Here is a 16498-nt window from a genome sequence, read left to right on the forward strand (position 1 = left end):
TTTTAAAGGATTAGAAATGTTCCGAAAAGTACAATTACCTCCCCTTTGCCAGGTTTTGTCATTCTCACTGAAATCACAAGCATTCAAAAAGTCGGAAGATTAAATTGAGAGGGTAGACATCGCAGATACTATATAAATGATAATATTTTTGTTTCTCACCTAATTCGCACAACAAAAATTCATATAATAATAAACTTCATAAACATCATAGACCTGTTCAGGCTGTTGTAGAGAGATAAGTAAGGCATTAATTTAAACTGTTAAAACCCCCCTTAGTCATGTGGTTCGAGACAGGCTTTAACTAATAACGAGTTATGTAGTAAATGGTAGTTTGGTTGAGGATCACACAACCATGACATATATGAAACTTCATCTACAATCTGAACTTGTTTTATATGAATGTAGCCAATGTAGGCTTAACCTTAGCTAATGATGAGGGACTATAAGCTATTTGTACTCATAAAACATTTAACGTTGTTAATAATGAACACCATGTTGTTTGATATTGCTCCTGTCTCCAACAGTTGGAATATATGAGAGTTTCAATAACGTGATGTGCATCTGTGTCAATCTTCGAAACTGCATATGGCATTTCCACAATGCATGACGATTTTGAGCTATGCATGTTTCAGGGATTGTACAGATAAGATTAGATAATTATACTCCCTCACAGGTAGAAAAAATTAATACAAGTTAAAAGTTTAAAACAACGATTACAATGATTAAAAAAATGTTCATATACAGAAGGTTCATGAACATATACAAGTATGAATCATACCTGCCAACATTTTAAAATGTTCTTAGGTGTTTTTACCATTTTACTATAAAACCTTTTAAATGGACTTCAAATTCATTCATTTTGTGAGATTACTATATTTATGCAAATTCAAATTGTTGTTTTGTGGGGGTTTGATATAAATGACAGAGACACATCATAAATTGAAAAAATTCACATGAAATTTTAATATTGAAGAAATTTTGGGTGATCATTGCCAGGTCTTCTAATGTGGGATGTAGATATGATCTTAAAGACCAAAATTATGTTTATTGGAACCACCTCTGTCCTCATGTCTAATAAAAATACACTAGCTTTCAGATTCAATTCAATATTTATTGGCACAAACTCATCAACAATAAATGGCCAAGGCCCATTGTACAGAACGTCATAAGAACAGTTATAATTAACAATATTACATAAAATGAATATGCATGTATGAAACATAATCATGAGGATACAGTATATGTTATCATTTATAGTAGATTATTTCTGATGCTCAAACAATTTGAGATGAAAGAGGAAGTCAATGTCATTCTTTTATAAGAGTTATTGTTTAATAAAAATGTCAATCTGTTGCTAACATTACATAATTTTCAATATCATTGAATATTAAAAGCAACAGAATCTACAATCCTCTGGGTAAAAAATATGCATTATCTATTTGATAATCTTGAACTTTCATATGTACGGTACATTTAAATGATATGTTGATAAAAAATGTATTACCCAGTATCAAACAGAGGTTGAATGATATAACTCTTCAGCTACAATGTTAAAGAATAACTGATTCCCCAAAATTAGTCTTCTTTAGAACATACATGTATGTTTTACAAGGTATATGAATTAATTATGTGGATCTATTAAATAGAAGATCTGAGAGGTCTTCAATATGTAAAATGATAATAATTGCACATAATCTTGCCATTGAAAAGGCAGATATTTATCTATACGTCATGAAGACTCAAATTAAGGGTCAATAAGAATATTGAATTTGTGAACAATAGCCACGTTTAAATGGTAAAAAAGGAATTAAATACAAATAAAATATGAATAAAAAAGAAAAAAACAAATTGATATATGTGAGCCCAAATTTTCGGCCTAATGGCCTTTGTCAGGGGAAAAAGTATTGAAGACAAAATTGCTCTTTGAAAACATCAGCTTGGAAGCTCTCATGGGGGAAATCCCTTGTAAATAGTGACAGTTGGCAGGTATGATGAATGTCAAAAATGCAAAGGCGGGAGTTTTACACAGGAATTTTACAGTTTGATTTTTTACTATAACTAAGTATTGTTTCTATTACCTATTTTATGTGTTTTCTGTGTTATGTCTTTATTCTTCAACATACAGGTTTATGATCCCAGTTTAATTGTGTTAAACCTTGAATTTGTTCTCACAATTTGTATTTTTATTGAAGGTATATAATAATTTTCTCATAAGGAACACATTCAAGAGATACATGAGATAAGTGGCAGTATACAGGAATTGATAAATACTATGTTAAGTGATGACCTCACATCAGACAATATAGTGCCTATATTGATATGCATATCTGATTTAACACTTAATGCTTTTAATATCTGTATTTCAGTTTTTGAATGGCAGAAATATAATGAGGGATGTCAGAAATTGAGGATGAGATAGAAGGATTACAATCATATTATTGTCAGCCAGGAGAGTTTAAACTTTTAGGTAAAATCCTTTGATTAAAATACCTAATTGTAAAAAAAATAATAATAAAATAAAGCAAATATTGGCGGATGTCTTACCAGAGTACCTTGTAGTAAGTACTGTATTTGAATAGCCTGTTTATTATCTAATGTGGGTAGTGAATTTAAATAGCCAGTATATTGACTTGGCTAATGAATTATTTTTTAAACCAAACCACTTTGTTACTGAAATGTAACCAAGAGGTTGAGATTTCAATCCTTGATGGGACAAGGTATAATTTTATGCGGTGAATCATGCTCTCTGTTATTAGAAGAATAGGGCATCTGAATTCATGTGGTATAATACACTCCACAGTAGGTGGATAAATTTTGAAATGGGTTTCCAGAACAAGGGAAGGTTTCAGGCTGTTATTGGGCATTTTATTATCCCAATACTAGTAAGGCACCAAATTAACAAAATTTTCAGACAAAATGTGGTGTTCCAACCTCTGGAACATCTTTGGATGTCTGTTGCTTACAGTGCTTTCAAACCTTGATTTTTAGCTTTGCTGTAGCACATTATATGACTTAATCTCTTTTAGAATTCAGTGTCCAAAGCTGTTTTCTGATTTGGCCACCCATTGAGGTTCCAGAATGAAATTTGTGGCATTGATAAGGGATTCAGTGGGCGGCCTAATCAGAAAACAGCCTTGGACACTGAATTCCAAAAGAGATAAGATGTGTGCTTCCTCTTTTTGTTGTTAAAAGTCCCATAACCATCATGGTGAGCTTCCCTGCTCACATTCTTTCCTGAAGGTGGTAAAAATTATATAAAGTGATGTTGCGTGATCTTATGAGGTGTGGATAGATAGACATTCAGACAGTTGTATAACATAATAAATATATATGTATGTACTTCAAAAAACATGTTTGTATTAAAAGTGAAGGTATTCTAGTAAGTCATTCTTGTAAGGTTTGGACATATGCCCTCAGTGAAATCATGCTTTTATTTATGGCAGCCTATTTTCAATAGTTTATAGACTCCAGGCAGTCATAAAATCATCTATGACTATTTTACATTTTGGTTATATGCTGGTGCATTTGTTGTGTATCACCATACCATTCTTTTTTCTATTCAATGGTTTGTATTGAATTCTTTCTTTTTTGTTTTTCCTCAGATTGTGGACATGGAAAGCAACTGTGTGTAAATCTTAGACAAAGGAGAAATGATGACAAACTGATTCAAATAACAATAGATATTAGGGTACCAGAAAGTTATCCTGGACTGTTCAGATCTCTCACGTGATGCCATAACTGCCATTCGTCAAGATGCTGACAAGATTGCACACCAATATCTTGGTGAACCTATGCTGTTTAATATAGTAAACTGTATAAAGGAGAAATTAGATGGTACAGAGATCCATTTTGGATATGACAATGCTGTGAGTACAGAACTTGATATTGTTTGGAATGCATTGTTGACTCTGGATCATATGAGAGCTAAAACAAAATATATTAAAACCATAGAAAAATGGACACAAGAACTTAATCTTCAAGGTAGACTTATCTTCTATGGAAAACTTATTCTTATCTTATTACAAGGCAGTCATGCAGGTATTAAGGTAAGATAAATTTGTTATCAAGACTTAGTTGTTAAACGAAGCATTTATTTCAAGAACTTTTTAATGTGGACAGGTACAAAATGTAAAACAAATGGTATCACCAGTATCGAGCTGAACATGATCAGATTTTGATGAAACTTAATATGAAAGTTAAACATCATGTACAGATAAATGAAGAAAATTTTTCCTGAACTGTTTCAACATAACTACTTTCTATGAATATATATCATACATTGGTACAATTGAAAATTCAGTTTCTGTGAATTTCTATTGCCTAAGGTATGTTGAATTGTAGGGATATTTGGAAAAAAAACAAACAGCACTAGACTTAGTTCTCTGCAATGGACTTCAGTGTTAATATTGAATATTAGTGATGTCAACTCAGTAAGGAACCATTTTACTCAATTACATGTTGTATTTATAAACCTTACTCATATACTTGCTCAGTTCATTGCTTGTTGATTGCTGCAAATACTGGTGTAAAGATCAACTGTCTACTTATGTTCTTTTCAGGACTACATTGTGAGACAAAAAAGTGTCAATGTGGATGTCGACTCTCATGGCCGCAGTTGTAAAGAAAAAATGATGTCAGTATTGTGTGAAGTGCCTGCTACAGGTTCTTCGAGGTAATACATTGTATATGTTCAATTATAGATTTTTTAATTTATAGCTGTTAGGCCATAATAAGTATCATTTAAAGTCCATTTGATTTCTATAGTACTGGTATAACAAAGAATGTGGCATTAATGGAACATTAAGTGATACCCTGCCATATAATGGTGAAAAATTTGGATGGCAAAAAACTTGAAAACTACATTTTGGATTTTGCTGAAAATTGAACTTAACCTATGTTTACTGGTACTAAAAAACTGCAAAGTTTAAAAAAGGCCATTTAGGATACAAAGTGATCCATGAAACCAGCTTAAAAATAAAACTTTTCACTTAAATTGAATTTCAAAATATTGTGTAATATTTTATCCAAACCACTTGTTTTGTCCATGATGACAGTAAGTCCCTATGTTTAAGTGTGTCAGAAAATAATGTTGTGTCCACACTTGTCCCAAGTTAACAGAGCTCAACTGCTTGCATTCATATCACTCTGCTCTCTGCAAAGCTTTTTATTTGGTTAATATTTTCAGAGTTTGGTAAAAAAAATAAAATTCTGCTCATAACATGATTTATAAGGATTTTTTTTCAATATACTATAGAAATAAAATGGACTATAAAGATGTAATTCAATAAATATGTAGAATACTTCTATTGGAGGTATACCCGTAAGACATATTTTATAAATCAGAATACTTCATCATCGTGAATGAGAACCCAATTAGAATGCTAGTACCTTTTAAATATTCTTGTTATTTTTGCAGTGATTTAATATTTGCTATATCTGTGGTAAAAATCAGGACACAAAAGTGAAAACAGACCAAATACTCCCCACTTTATAACACACTAATTTTAGGTTTTTATATAATTTTTTTTATAACCTAAGAAATTGTATGCAGTAAGAAATATATTGTGTAAGTGGATTTTGTTCACAGGTGAAACATTTCTTGTTTTAGTTGTGAAAATGGGTGACTTAATTTCCAAAATAACCATATATTTCATGGGAGAAATAAGACAAAAAAATATGTCTGTTTCCTACTCCCCTTCCTACCTTAGTTGTTTGCGCCTTCCCTAAACATGGCCATTTTGGTGCAAGCACTGTTGGAAGTGTACATAACTCTAAATTTTGTGTCTCAACATCTATTGCCAATATAGCGAAAATTGCATCACCATTAAATAACACACATGTCAAGTCTCCTGCGTTGTGTGAGTATTATTAGACCACAAAATTATTCTAAAATCGACAATAATTTAAAAGGAATATTTTAGAATTGAAAAAATAAAATGTCCAAAAAAAAAAACAAGGGCACCATTCTTCATTAAAATCTGCAGTTCTCAACAGGAAAGATTAAATATACACTCATAAAGTTAATCAAACACTCATTCACTCACACTTACAACATATACATCTTTGAGTTAATCATACTCTCATACACTCACACTTACAAAATATACACTCTTTGAGTTAATCATACACTCATACACTCACACTTACAAAATATACACTCTTTGAGTTAATCATACACTCATACACTCACACTTTCAAAATATACACTCTTTGAGTTAATCATACACTCATACACTCACACTTTCAAAATATACACTCTTTGAGTTAATCATACACTCATACACTCACACTTTCAAAATATACACTCTTTGAGTTAATCATACACTCATACACTCACACTTTCAAAATATACACTCTTTGAGTTAATCATACACTCATACACTCACACTTACAAAATATACACTCTTTGAGTTAATCATACACTCATACACTCACACTTTCAAAATATACACTCTTTGAGTTAATCATACACTCATACACTCACACTTTCAAAATATACACTCTTTGAGTTAATCATACACTCATACTTACATCATATACACTCTTTGAGTTATTCTTACACTCATACACTCACACTTACAACATATACAATATTGTACTTAATGACATCTGGTGGCAGATAGCATAAAATACATCGTAAACATTTCTTTCAGGTTTTCTGATTTTATTGTGATGGACTGTAACACTGCTGAAGAAGTGAAGAATGTTTTCTCTGACTTTGGTTTATCCTCAATGTTCTCTATTTTCATTAAAGGTGTATATTTGTGACCTAATGAAAAACATTTTTAATGTACAAGTGTATATAATGTATTGGTTCTTCTTATGAAGATGAACATGCCTTAACAACTGAGGGGTCTTTCAATGTCTTATAGTTTTATTTTGTAGGACTGAATCACGAAGTTAATATCAAAGACTGAAGTCGTCAAAGTCGCTAATCGTCAAATGTTCACCGTCACTGATTTTGGCTTACTTTCAACATCCGAAATGGTACAAATGTGATATGCTCTAAAATCGGGTGACTTGTGTTAAAATCTTGGTTCCTTTGATATTATTGCATACTCTTTTGTAACCTTTATGACCAGAATGTTTTCAGTCATCCAGAACAAGATTAAACAACTGGCAATAATGGCTGTATATAGATATCAGTGTCCTGGTTATATATTTGACCTTTATATAATCAATTGTAATGAACGCCTGTGTTTGAATCGGAAACTGGGTAATATTACATAAATTCAATGCTAACCGATCATTTTATCTTTTAATGTAAACTTCTCGTTCTAATACAAGCAAAAACATGCATAGACATGTGTGTGATATGTTCTAAAAAAAGTATGTTGTGGCCATCTTTGGGTCGTTTTTGATATTGACCATGGACCCAGTTTACGAACCAGATTAAGCAGCTGGCAATGAATATTCATAAATATCTGGGTGTGCTAATATATATGACCTATATAGTCTTGTAATGAACCTCAATGTCTGAATCGGAAAGTGGGTAATGCTTAAAGCTAACCGATCATTTCATGTAAAGGGATCAAACCTCAAAAAATCGTCTTTTGTCCTTTTTTGCAAATTCTTTTTATTGAATTTCAAATTTGGGGCTATATTGTGTCCAAACCAGTTGTTATGTCCATGTTTAATGAAGTGTAAATCTGTAAGGTTATGTGTGTTAAAACTAGTATTGTGTCCACACTTGCCCAAAGTGAAAAGAGATTAACATGCTGCAGTCTTATCATGCTGCCACCCATGAAGCTCTTCAGTTGTGTGTTTCTCAGAATATCATGGATATGTGCAAAGCAGTGTCATCAGCATTCTAGCCACCTATAAGTGATTTTAAAATGATGAAAACAAAAAGCAAAGGTCCATGAATTGAACCTTTTCTGAGAGTCATAGTGGATGTTCAATTGTGTTCTCTTACTTAGATAAGATTTTAGGCACTTTGCAGAATTACCTTTGGAACATACATATTTCAAGTTTCTGCAAAGAATATAAACAATCCAATTAAGCTTTGCTATTTTGCCGGTTCTTTATAAAATGACCAAGATTAATCTTTTGCGTTCCGTCATGACTAAATACCTTTAGCGTTTGGTTTATTCACTTTGGGTGAAATTCAATCATGTACTTGTAGTCTGGTCATTTGTGGTCATGATTAATATTTTGGTACAAACATGAATACAAAATTTCAACAAAAAGAGAATAAAGAAGTGGCAATATTATCTGCAAAAAAAATAGACGGCATTCAAACAACAGTCCAGCCCCGACCTGTCAAAACAATAAGGTATCCCCTTTCCCTCTGAGGCCAACGCCATGCTTCCTCTAAGCAGAAGTGTCCCATTTTCATCCTGGATCTATGCACCCCTTCTCGATGGCCAATAACTTCTTGTATGAAAAGTAAATAGCCAACTTCGCCATGAAGTAAATGAAAACTTGTTCGACATTTATGTACAGAAGAAAGACAAGATAACAAAAAGAAGCGGCAAAACTATGTGATGCAGAAAACTGGTACAAAACGTTGGTTTGAAGAAAGTAAAGAGGGTAAAATTGTAGTTAATTCTGTGCTACCTGTTCAAGAGTATGTTGCTGCTTTGTAGATAGATGTTCGAACCCCGAAATCTAAACAATGAAGACTTATTTCAATTAAACAGAAAGATGGAAATTAAACACATCTTCCCACATCGCCGAAACGTTTCACTTCACTTCCATCTGAAGAATCTCCTTCACGGTCTTCTGTGCTTTGCACTCCAAAATAGGAGTCTCAAATTATTACAAAGCGGAAAATATAGACAAACAAAAGTTATGAACAGCAGATTATGAGTGGCCGTTCATGTCAAAATAAGGTTATTTTCATCTATATGTAATTTTCTATCTAGATACTTCGCACAACTATCTAGTTGTTTCATACAAGTATCTAGATGCTTCTTACAAGAATATAGATATACAAAAAACTCCTCAAGATTATCTCTATACTTCTTAAATATAAGTATCTATTCGCAAAAGCACCTAGATGCTTCTAATAACTATCTAGATACTTCGCAAGAGCATCTAGATGCTTCTCACAACTCTCTAGATACTTATCAAAAGTATCTTAGATACTTGTAAGAAGCATCTACATACTTGCATGAGGCATCTAGATAGACAGAAAATTACATTTACATGAAAATAACGCTATTTTGACATGAACGGCCACTCGCAGCAGATTGTTACCTTGGGTCCTGATGTGACTGGAACGATTTTTTATGTATGCTAAAAAGTAAGTATATAGGACTAATACTAGACCAAGAAAACAGACAAAACAGCATGAATGACACTAATTGACTAAATGAGTTCAAATAGAATGTGAAAAATAAATGAGTAACCCGGAGACAGGTTTGGTGTATGGAATTCTATTTCTCTAGCAACCTCCGCCTAGTTGCTCATGTATGCAAAGCGAAAAAAGACAGCTACGACATTATGAACAAATTTGTTGTAATGGTGGAGACGGCAACATCATGTAACGATCAACGAGTTCATGTTGTCGACCTAAAACTTTAAAGTGATGACGTTATCTTGTGGCAACCTTCTTAATCTAGTTGCTAATACTAATTTTGGGGATATGATACATCGCATCTACCCCAAAGAACTTATGATGGAACTTGAGATAAAGGATACTACAGACACTGAAGTCAGCCTCATATCTTGACCTACACTTAGAAATCGACGGTAAAGGAAAACTACCAAACTTTACGACAAACGTGATGATTTTTCATTCAGAATTGTCAACTTTTCTTTCATCTGTGGCAACATCCCGTCAGCACCTGCGTATGGAGTGTTCATATCACAACTCATACGTTATGCCAGAGCTTGTCGAAACTACACAGACTTTTTGTATCGCGCTAGAATTCTAACAAATAGGCTTCTGGAACAGGGTTATGTTGCTACAAGATTTAAGTCATCACTACAGCAGTTTTATGGTCGTCATCATGAACTCGTGGATCGTTACGGTGTATCCATCTGCGCCATGAAAATTGATTTGTTCAACGTGTCATAGTTTTCATTTCCTCTTTCGTCTACCCTGGACTTCACTTTTTATGAGCAACTCTGCGGGTGTTTCTAGACAAGCAGAGGACGCTTTCCTTATCGGTGCACATGGTCCATGCTCCTAGTTTTTAGTGGAGTCCGAGTTGATCATTTGCTTTTGTTACTTTGTATATATGATTTTAGTTACTTATTGTTCTTTGTTGTGTATGTCTGTTTTCCATGTCTGGTCTTTGTCCCAGGATTACATTCTTTTGATTACCGCTATAACCTTTATTCCCTTGGTTACTTTTTATAAGAAGTTTAACACATAAGAAAATCCATGTAAATTCAACAGAATCTGGCATAACGCATAAGCTGTATGTATGTAATAGGAAAAAAAAGGGGGAGCACAAGGAATGTCACCATAAACAAATTGGAAGATAACCTTTTTTATTCGATATTTTATTGATGCGTAAGAAACTCCTTTTTATCAAGTGTTTATGAGATGTAAGATAAATAACGCAATGTACTAGATGTAACAAAAAAACAATAAAGAGTAAAAGGGGAAAGAAGTCATGAAAGAAAGAGTTAGGGGTAGGACTTGGGTTAGGGTTAGAGTTGAGTTAGGGTTAGAAAAATAGAAAATGAATCACATCAATACGAATTGGACTTACAGAACACTACAGACTTGGGTTTACGGTTAGCGTTAACACAATAGAAAAACTACCAGAACAGAGTGTTAGGGTTATATAGGGTTAAGAGTCAGGGTTAGGATTAGGGTGAGAATAATAGAAAATAAATCAGAACAATACGAAAACAAAACACCAGAGACCTGGGATTAGAGATAGTGATTAGTTAATAGAAAAACAACCACAGCAAAGATTAGGGTTAGAGTTAGTGTCAAGGACTAGGAATAGATAATAGAAAAACAAACAGAAAAAGGATTAAGGTTAGAGTAGGAATCGGGGATAGGGTTAGGGTAAGCCTTGGGATAAGAGTTAGTTACACAAGAGAAAACAGTCAGCACAATGATACGGAATAGACCTAAAGAACACATTATACAGAGTCACATGACTTAGGGTTAGGGTTAAGGAGGGTTTACATAGAACAGACGGGACTGATGAAGATTAGGGTCTGCAATAGAAAAATTGTCAGAACAAAAGTGAAGACTAGACCTAAAAAAACAAACTACAAATAGTCACAGTTTTAAGCTAGATAATGTGTTAGGATAAGGTTATGGTAAAGTTATTGTTGAGTAAACATAAAATAGACCGGGCTGAAGAGAGTTAGGGTAAAAGTTAGGATAAGTGTTACAGTGAGGGTTATAAGTCACGGGTTAGGGTAAGATTTAGTGTTAGATCTCGGCTAAGTTCTTCGTCTTGGATACGGTTAGATCTAGGGTTAGGTCTTCGTCTTGGATACGGTTAGATCTAGGGTTAGGTCTTCGTCTAGGATACGGTTAGGTCTAGGGTTAGGTCTTCGTCCTGGATACGGTTAGATCTAGGGTTAGGTCTTCGTCTAGGATACGGTTAGATCTAGGGTTAGGTCTTCGTCCTGGATACGGTTAGATCTAGGGTTAGGTCTTCGTCTAGGATACGGTTAGATCTAGGGTTAGGTCTTCGTCCTGGATACGGTTAGATCTAGGGTTAGGTCTTCGTCTAGGATACGGTTAGATCTAGGGTTAGGTCTTCGTCTTGGATACGGTTAGATCTAGGGTTAGGTCTTCGTCTAGGATACGGTTAGATCTAGGGTTAGGTCTTCGTCCTGGATACGGTTAGATCTAGGGTTAGGTCTTCGTCTAGGATACGGTTAGATCTAGGGTTAGGTCTTCGTCTAGGATACGGTTAGATCTAGGGTTAGGTCTTCGTCCTGGATACGGTTAGATCTAGGGTTAGGTCTTCGTCTTGGATGCAGTTAGATCTCGGCTAAGTTCTTCGTCTTGGATACGGTTAGATCTAGGGTTAGGTCTTCGTCTTGGATGCAGTTAGATCTAGGGTTAGGTCTTCGTCTTGGATACGGTTAGATCTAGGGTTAGGTCTTCGTCCTGGATACGGTTAGATCTAGGGTTAGGTCTTCGTCCTGGATACGGTTAGTTCTGGGTTAGGTCTTCGTCTAGGATACGGTTAGATCTAGGGTAAGACCTTCGTCTAGGATACGGTTAGATCTAGGGTAAGGTCTTCGTCTTGGATACGGTTAGATCTAGGGTTAGGTCTTCGTCTTGGATGCAGTTAGATCTAGGGTTAGGTCTTCGTCTTGGATGCAGTTAGATCTCGGCTAAGTTCTTCGTCTTGGATACGGTTAGATCTAGGGTTAGGTCTTCGTCTTGGATACGGTTAGATCTAGGGTAAGGTCTTCGTCCTGGATACGGTTAGATCTAGGGTAAGGTCTTCGTCTTGGATACGGTTAGATCTAGGGTTAGGTCTTCGTCCTGGATACGGTTAGATCTAGGGTTAGGTCTTCGTCCTGGATACGGTTAGTTCTGGGTTAGGTCTTCGTCTTGGATACGGTTAGATCTAGGGTTAGGTCTTCGTCCTGGATACGGTTAGATCTAGGGTTAGGTCTTCGTCTTGGATGCAGTTAGATCTCGGCTAAGTTCTTCGTCTTGGATACGGTTAGATCTAGGGTTAGGTCTTCGTCTAGGATACGGTTAGATCTAGGGTTAGGTCTTCGTCCTGGATACGGTTAGATCTAGGGTTAGGTCTTCGTCTAGGATACGGTTAGATCTAGGGTTAGGTCTTCGTCTAGGATACGGTTAGATCTAGGGTTAGGTCTTCGTCTAGGATACGGTTAGATCTAGGGTTAGGTCTTCGTCCTGGATACGGTTAGATCTAGGGTTAGGTCTTCGTCTTGGATGCAGTTAGATCTCGGCTAAGTTCTTCGTCTTGGATACGGTTAGATCTAGGGTTAGGTCTTCGTCTTGGATGCAGTTAGATCTAGGGTTAGGTCTTCGTCTTGGATACGGTTAGATCTAGGGTTAGGTCTTCGTCTTGGATACGGTTAGATCTAGGGTAAGGTCTTCGTCCTGGATACGGTTAGTTCTGGGTTAGGTCTTCGTCTAGGATACGGTTAGATCTAGGGTTAGGTCTTCGTCTTGGATACGGTTAGATCTAGGGTAAGGTCTTCGTCCTGGATACGGTTAGATCTAGGGTTAGGTCTTCGTCCTGGATACGGTTAGTTCTGGGTTAGGTCTTCGTCTAGGATACGGTTAGATCTAGGGTTAGGTTTTCGTCTAGGATACGGTTAGATCTAGGGTTAGGTCTTCGTCTTGGATACGGTTAGATCTAGGGTTAGGTCTTCGTCTAGGATACGGTTAGATCTAGGGTTAGGTCTTCGTCTTGGATACGGTTAGATCTAGGGTTAGGTCTTCGTCTTGGATACGGTTAGATCTAGGGTTAGGTCTTCGTCTTGGATACGGTTAGATCTAGGGTTAGGTCTTCGTCTTGGATACGGTTAGATCTAGGGTTAGGTCTTCGTCTTGGATACGGTTTGATCTAGGGTTAGGTCTTCGTCTTGGATACGGTTAGATCTAGGGTTAGGTCTTCGTCTTGGATACGGTTAGATCTAGGGTTAGGTCTTCGTCTTGGATACGGTTAGATCTAGGGATAGGTCTTCGTCCTGGATACGGTTAGATCTAGGGTTAGGTCTTCGTCTAGGATACGGTTAGTTCTGGGTTAGGTCTTCGTCTAGGATACGGTTAGATCTAGGGTTAGGTCTTCGTCTTGGATACGGTTAGATCTAGGGTTAGGTCTTCGTCTTGGATACGGTTAGATCTAGGGTTAGGTCTTCGTCCTGGATACGGTTAGATCTAGGGTTAGGTCTTCGTCTAGGATACGGTTAGATCTAGGGTTAGGTCTTCGTCTTGGATACGGTTAGATCTAGGGTTAGGTCTTCGTCTTGGATACGGTTAGATCTAGGGTTAGGTCTTCGTCCTGGATACGGTTAGATCTAGGGTTAGGTCTTCGTCTAGGATACGGTTAGATCTAGGGTTAGGTCTTCGTCCTGGATACGGTTAGATCTAGGGTTAGGTCTTCGTCTAGGATACGGTTAGATCTAGGGTTAGGTCTTCGTCCTGGATACGGTTAGATCTAGGGTTAGGTCTTCGTCTAGGATACGGTTAGATCTAGGGTTAGGTCTTCGTCTAGGATACGGTTAGATCTAGGGTTAGGTCTTCGTCCTGGATACGGTTAGATCTAGGGTTAGGTCTTCGTCCTGGATACGGTTAGATCTAGGGTTAGGTCTTCGTCTTGGATACGGTTAGATCTAGGGTAAGGTCTTCGTCTTGGATACGGTTAGATCTAGGGTTAGGTCTTCGTCTTGGATACGGTTAGATCTAGGGTTAGGTCTTCGTCTAGGATACGGTTAGATCTAGGGTTAGGTCTTCGTCTTGGATACGGTTAGATCTAGGGTTAGGTCTCCGTCTTGGATACGGTTAGATCTAGGGTTAGGTCTTCGTCTTGGATACGGTTAGATCTAGGGTAAGGTCTTCGTCCTGGATACGGTTAGATCTAGGGTTAGGTCTACGTCTTGGATACGGTTAGATCTAGGGATAGGTCTACGTCTTGGATACGGTTAGATCTAGGGATAGGTCTACGTCTTGGATACGGTTAGATCTAGGGTTAGGTCTTCGTCCTGGATACGGTTAGATCTAGGGTAAGGTCTTCGTCTTGGATACGGTTAGATCTAGGGTAAGGTCTTCGTCCTGGATACGGTTAGATCTAGGGTTAGGTCTACGTCTTGGATACGGTTAGATCTAGGGTAAGGTCTTCGTCATGGATACGGTTAGATCTAGGGTTAGGTCTACGTCCTGGATACGGTTAGATCTAGGGATAGGTCTTCGTCTAGGATACGGTTAGATCTAGGGTTAGGTCTTCGTCCTGGATACGGTTAGATCTAGGGTTAGGTCTTCGTCTTGGATACGGTTAGATCTAGGGTTAGGTCTTCGTCCTGGATACGGTTAGATCTAGGGTTAGGTCTTCGTCCTGGATACGGTTAGTTCTGGGTTAGGTCTTCGTCTTGGATACGGTTAGATCTAGGGTTAGGTCTTCGTCCTGGATACGGTTAGATCTAGGGTTAGGTCTTCGTCTTGGATGCAGTTAGATCTCGGCTAAGTTCTTCGTCTTGGATACGGTTAGATCTAGGGTTAGGTCTTCGTCTAGGATACGGTTAGATCTAGGGTTAGGTCTTCGTCCTGGATACGGTTAGATCTAGGGTTAGGTCTTCGTCTAGGATACGGTTAGATCTAGGGTTAGGTCTTCGTCTAGGATACGGTTAGATCTAGGGTTAGGTCTTCGTCTAGGATACGGTTAGATCTAGGGTTAGGTCTTCGTCTAGGATACGGTTAGATCTAGGGTTAGGTCTTCGTCCTGGATACGGTTAGATCTAGGGTTAGGTCTTCGTCTTGGATGCAGTTAGATCTCGGCTAAGTTCTTCGTCTTGGATACGGTTAGATCTAGGGTTAGGTCTTCGTCTTGGATGCAGTTAGATCTAGGGTTAGGTCTTCGTCTTGGATACGGTTAGATCTAGGGTTAGGTCTTCGTCCTGGATACGGTTAGATCTAGGGTTAGGTCTTCGTCCTGGATACGGTTAGTTCTGGGTTAGGTCTTCGTCTAGGATACGGTTAGATCTAGGGTTAGGTCTTCGTCTTGGATACGGTTAGATCTAGGGTAAGGTCTTCGTCCTGGATACGGTTAGATCTAGGGTTAGGTTTTCGTCTAGGATACGGTTAGATCTAGGGTTAGGTCTTCGTCCTGGATACGGTTAGATCTAGGGTTAGGTCTTCGTCTTGGATACGGTTAGATCTAGGGATAGGTCTACGTCTTGGATACGGTTAGATCTAGGGTTAGGTCTTCGTCTTGGATACGGTTAGATCTAGGGTTAGGTCTTCGTCTTGGATACGGTTAGATCTAGGGTAAGGTCTTCGTCTAGGATACGGTTAGATCTAGGGTTAGGTCTTCGTCTTGGATACGGTTAGATCTAGGGTTAGGTCTTCGTCTTGGATACGGTTAGATCTAGGGTTAGGTCTTCGTCTTGGATACGGTTAGATCTAGGGTTAGGTCTTCGTCTTGGATACGGTTAGATCTAGGGTTAGGTCTTCGTCTTGGATACGGTTAGATCTAGGGTTAGGTCTTCGTCTTGGATACGGTTAGATCTAGGGTTAGGTCTTCGTCTTGGATACGGTTAGATCTAGGGTTAGGTCTTCGTCCTGGATACGGTTAGATCTAGGGTTAGGTCTTCGTCTTGGATACGGTTAGATCTAGGGATAGGTCTTCGTCCTGGATACGGTTAGATCTAGGGTTAGGTCTTCGTCTAGGATACGGTTAGTTCTGGGTTAGGTCTTCGTCTAGGATACGGTTAGATCTAGGGTTAGGTCTTCGTCTTGGATACGGTTAGATCTAGGGTTAGGTCTTCGTCTTGGATACGGTTAGATCTAGGGTTAGGTCTTCGTCCTGGATACGGTTAGATCTAGGGTTAGGTCTTCGTCTAGGATACGGTTAGATCTAGGGTT

At 37.3% G+C, this 16498-nt stretch overlaps 1 protein-coding gene across 1 annotated transcript; it reads left to right on the forward strand.

Moving 5' to 3' along the window:
• Positions 1 to 97: 97 nt before the first annotated feature.
• LOC148630166 (RWD domain-containing protein 3-like) lies at positions 98 to 6866 on the forward strand. The gene is given in 6 exon segments (XM_088562132.1): positions 98 to 239; positions 2367 to 2467; positions 3603 to 3705; positions 3707 to 4046; positions 4560 to 4672; positions 6654 to 6866. Coding segments are annotated over 5 exon segments (744 nt in total). The 5' UTR covers positions 98 to 239; positions 2367 to 2394; the 3' UTR covers positions 6769 to 6866.
• The last annotated feature ends 9632 nt before the right edge of the window (positions 6867 to 16498 follow it).

Source organism: Perna viridis, chromosome 1 (genome assembly GCF_037379345.1).
Source record: "Perna viridis isolate PV_CMFRI_1.1 ecotype Kerala chromosome 1, ASM3737934v1, whole genome shotgun sequence".
Classification (NCBI taxonomy): domain Eukaryota; kingdom Metazoa; phylum Mollusca; class Bivalvia; order Mytilida; family Mytilidae; genus Perna; species Perna viridis.